Consider the following 5000-nt stretch of genomic DNA (forward strand, 5'->3'; position numbering starts at 1 on the left):
AATGTCATGGTTGATTTCCACACTTCCATAAAATAGAGTGTAAATTCAGAGTTACACAAATCTTTTCTAATGTGCTGTCAAAGGCTTTAAAAGGGTGACAACACCCATTTGTCCCTATACACAAAGTAAGACAGGTGCAGCAAAGTTGCTTGTCTAAGCAGGTGTTTACCTGAGACCGGGACAAACTCAGACCAACATGAGTTTGCATCCGCCTCCATACATTTCTTTTTAGCGTTTACATGGACCGGCCTAACAATGAACTCAAACCGGTCTGACTTGATCTTGGATGCTGGATTGTGACAAGAAACTCATGAACTGGTCTGAGTTTGTACCATTCTCATGTAAATGACAACAAATCTCAGACCGGTCCAGAAATTTCAAGCTTGTATGCTTTTGGGTCAGCGATATATTTATTTATAGGCAAAGGATATCATTTCGTGCTGAAACCAGGAACCAAGCATTTTGTTCCAGTTCCATGTAAACGGCTGTGAAAATGTCATATATGTAACGACAAAAGTTCAGATCCGTCTGAGTTCGACCCTTAAGGAAATAACAAAGGCAGAGCTGTAGGTTTTGAACCACTGAATGTGACAAGCTGACCAGACTGCAGCAACCATCCTCCACAACAAGATAATATTTTAAAACAATAAGACAATAGGCCATTTTTGAAATATCAATATTCAGCTTGATAGTGAGCTGGAGAGGACAAAAACAATAGAATCAAGTTGCAATGAAAGTGAAAGATATTAGCATAATTTTGTCATCCACTTTCCTTCGTCTTTGTCCTCTAAACCTCTCTTTCATGCTGAATTTTAATATACCGAAAGTAGCCTATTGACAAATTTAGTTTGTTTAAATTGTATTACAAGGAATCAGAGTATGCAAGTGTTTACTTTTATCATCCCTGGTATTTTGACCTTGTCAAAGATCGCCTTGCATAATGCATAATATTCTTCATATCAAATGATGGCCATATCCTGTACTGTTATGTATTAATGCTGCTGATTATTTTCAACTCAGTAAAATGTCAATTTAACAAAGTTAGCCACCGTGAGCTTAGTGGGCATCTCACTAGTCGCGAACTCTCACAAGTTTAGGCTCTCATGGAACATTGTAATTAACATGGCTGGATCTCTGTGTTCTTCAGCATAGGCGGCCGTCTCTCAGCAGTCTCGAGTGATTAGTAGTGGTTGTTTTGAAGTGTTCCTCAATCCCACCCTTTCTTTTTCCTTCCACTGATGCAATAAAAGTTTTGACAGGTGCGTGGAATTGGGGGCTCATGGCTGGGTTGCAGGGGATTTGACAACCAGGGGAGCAGTATTTCAATGTAATGCGATGTACCTCTTCCTTTAAACTCTTCCATTTTGTCCAAAAACGTGTTTTATGGCTGTTAGCGACTTCGGTGCCCGAAAAAAAAAAAAAGACAAATTTGAAACCTGACTCTTCCGGTTCAATTTTCCCACCCCACTCAGGCAAAGTTCAAATTCCCACTCCCTGGGCACAGAAGATAGTCAAATGCCCGGGGTTTGCCCAGGAAGGGGTGGGGGTGTTGAAGTTTAGATTTGATCGGCGCATTAATTACAGTCAAACCTCCACTAATGGCAACCTCTCCACAACGGCCACCTTTTATCTTCCTGGCGGAAAGCCCACAAATTACCTCTTGTTTAAACCTCTCTACAACGGCAACGGCCACTAAAGCGCGTCCTCAACTGGCAAAATAACCTCTCGACAATGGTCAATGTTTTCATCGACTGATGAAAAAGTCAAGAATGGTCACGAAATTTGATCTGTATGGCGCGTCGATGATTAATCATGGCAAGTCTTTCATTTAAGATTAAAATACAGTACTTTTTTTGTAAGAACCTTTTTTTTAGAACATACATATTTTGCTAACTTTGGCGATCTTTATCCAGCCAACACAAGCGCGCAAGAAAGTCACCTTCCGCGAGGAAATGCGTTGCGAAGGAAAAAAATTGACAAAATTATCGACTTTATCGCAGTCTAATTTGTTTGTTAATTTTTTTTTGTATTTTTATTCTCGAGTTGGTTGGAGGGACATCTTGTTCGCGGCATCAGTGCAAGTCGCACAAGCATTTGACAAGCAACTTGATACCACATTACACCAAACAATGCACTTTGACAGGTTTCTGCTCAAGCAGACAACCCTTGACTGCTTTATTTCATTTAAAAGAAAATAAAATGTATCTGCTATTCTAAACGCGAACGTTTACAAACTGATTCAGTAATCGATATTTGTCTTCGGAACATTTCGTTTCTTTACCCTTTTTAACAATACTGTATACGTATTTTGATTGATTGTGTTCCATTTAAATGCCGCAGTAAGCATGAATTGTCTACAGTACTTATAGCGAATGTTACGAACCCTGTTCGTTTCGTCTTGTTAATATTTTGATTCAAAACATTATTTAAGTCTTATTGTGTATTTTATCTATATCTATAAGATTGCATTGCCTTCAGTAAGCATGAACTTGGCACAATAAACATGTCAGGTACTTCCCGAAAAAAATGGTGTTGTATTACACTCCTTCCTACCCATAACGGCCACCTCTCCACAACGGCCACTTTCTCCTGTCCCCAAGGTGGCCGTTGAGGAGAGGTTCAACTGTATTCCCGAATCCCAAAGTTGGGCCATCTCTTGATTTAATCATATTCTTTGACTATCCAATCAGACAAACAGAAAAACCATCTTCGTCCCCTAGTGCAATACACGATTCAAAGAACGTAAATTGTAGTAAAGAAATCATTTAAAACAAGGGAGTATCACTTACAGTCTCTTATCAAACCAAACAGCTTCGTAATCCCTCAACTGCAGAGCTGCCATAAGAACATTTACGTCATAATTTCCTAGTCCAAACACGTTTTTATGTGGATTAACTAAAGAGTCCGGACTGAGATTGTAACTAATGGCATCTAGATCTGCTTTACTGTAGGCGTTCCTTTCTTGAAAAAGGTTATTCAAGGTATGAACTGCGCATAACATTTGTCTTTGCCGTTCGTGGTAAACTTCCATAACAATCGCGAACCGCGAAGTGAGGCCCACTTCCTTGTCTCCCGGATCGTCTTACACGCCCTCATTCTCAATTAGAAGAGAGACCGCTGTGAGCGAAAATCGAAAGTCAACTGTTAGGCTGTTTTGTCGAATCTCTTGTTTTTCCGCGCAATTGTATCAAAAATAGGTCTACATGGGCTATTTTCTTTCTTTTTGTTGTTACGATTAAGGTTGAATTCTACTAGTCAAAGCTTAACTCATTTAATTGTGCATGTACAGCCTCATTTCATTGTCACTTTCATGCGAGGCCTGGGAACAACAACATCTCCACGCAAGCGTGAAGTCTGATGAAATCGAAATTTGCCTTTGTTTTGGCATAGTCGATGTTGTGGTTTCGTAAAATTGCTTGTATTGCACCACGTTTCCTCAGCTGACCAGGTCCCAGTGACTATAAACATATTTATAGTGTGATCTTGCAAGTTCTGTTCAGATATATCTGAGGACCTCAAGTTGTACATGTAAAGGTAGACGGAACTTCATGTGTATGTGAAGAATATCAGACGGTTTTGTTCTATAAATGAAACTTTCCTCAGCCAAGCTAGTTATAAAAGAATCAAAACGCCCGTGTAATCATAAAAAGGATTGGTAGGCTTGCTCTACACCTAACAGGTAAGGAAAATGGGAAAGGGAAAGACCACATTCAAAATAAATACACATGAACTAATTGTGAATAATAATAATTATTATGAACTACTCGGGCTTGCTGGCTATAAAATGAGTATAGCCAACTTGGCATCTGTCACTTCATATCCAGCACGCCCTCGTAGAATAATTAACAATTAGTCGAGGTGAAAATTCACCGATAAACACTGAGCCTGAGGCGAATAATTGTGTTAGTATAAATACACAGGTGATTATTTCAAAAAAGAGAAAAAAAAACACTTCAACGTGAAATCATCTTCACTTACAGTTACATTTTGTCCGTCGAGGTGATTATTGGCCGATAATCCGAGATAGCGAGCCAATGAGAGCGCGCGATTTTGTAAAATCACCTGTGTATTTATACGAATGTCAATTATTATATCTATCAGACCTATCATTGGTCAATGTGGTGGCTGGGTATTCCATTGTAAAGCCAAGTTTTGTATTTTGTGGAGGTACATGTAGCACAATCAGTAAGTGAAGTGAACTTGTACTGGGACATGGGTGCTGGCTGAATAGATGTTTACAGTTGCACAGCTGCATAACCTCAGGCACAGTTTGCATGTTTGTACATAACAGAGTAGCCGTGTAGCGACGTATCCGCAATTCTTAAAAGTGTTTTGGAGAAGCTGGGACTCTTCCACCATTATTAAAAGCCAATTGAAGACTGAGGTAGCACATTATGTTCATGTACTGTAGGTGAAGTGAACTACATGTACTGGTATGTACTGGGGAATGGGTGCTGGCTGCATTGATGTTTACGGTCTTCATGTGGGGAGATTTAGACTGAAAGAGTCATTATGACATTGTGTGTGTGTGTCATAACTTTATTCTGATAGTATTTTATGACCTTTTCATTCATGTTAATTCTCTTAACTCATGTTTGTGCAGAATTTTGCTATTTCCTTTAATCAAATAGGACTGGTATATTGTTTATTATTAAAAACTGGATCATTGGATAATGCGATTTGAGAGTTTTGATTGGCTAAGCCATCATGGGTTATGAGCCATTATACCATGATCTACAAACACGGCAAGCATACATGTACGCGTGATTTTTTGGGCCTCTTTATTTTTATTGTAGTCTAGTCTATATTTTGGGGGCGTTTTTAATAAAAAATTATTTCACTCGTGCTTGTTGGATATGAGATGATTATAGCCAACTCGGCGCTACGCGCCTTGTTCGCAGGCAAAGCAGGGAGTTATCCCTGACAACCTGTTAGGAGGAACCACCCATTCAGCAGCAAGCCGACTGGTACTGTCACATTGAAAGGAATTCAATGGAAAA

General features: G+C 39.3%; 2 protein-coding genes across 4 annotated transcripts in view; one reads left to right on the forward strand and one right to left on the reverse strand.

The window, feature by feature from the left end:
* LOC138059269 (josephin-1-like) overlaps positions 1-3090 on the reverse strand; it is a 7065-nt gene extending 3975 nt beyond the window's left edge. Inside the window, exon 1 of one of the 3 annotated variants that reach the window (XM_068904834.1) lies at positions 2790-3090. In XM_068904834.1, coding sequence (XP_068760935.1) covers positions 2790-3031 — 242 coding nt within the window. In that variant the 5' untranslated portion in view covers positions 3032-3090. The remainder of the gene's footprint in view (positions 1-2789) is intronic. The other 2 variants (XM_068904835.1, XM_068904833.1) reach the window with 2 other exon arrangements.
* Positions 3091-3109: 19 nt separating this feature from the next.
* The window catches only part of LOC138059267 (GTP-binding protein 1-like), a 19527-nt gene continuing 17636 nt past the window's right edge, over positions 3110-5000 (forward strand). The window contains exon 1 of the mRNA XM_068904831.1: positions 3110-3679. The gene's annotated coding sequence lies outside the window, so the exon portion shown is untranslated. The remainder of the gene's footprint in view (positions 3680-5000) is intronic.

This window comes from Montipora capricornis, chromosome 8 (genome assembly GCF_036669925.1).
Source record: "Montipora capricornis isolate CH-2021 chromosome 8, ASM3666992v2, whole genome shotgun sequence".
NCBI classification, from domain to species: Eukaryota; Metazoa; Cnidaria; class Anthozoa; order Scleractinia; family Acroporidae; genus Montipora; species Montipora capricornis.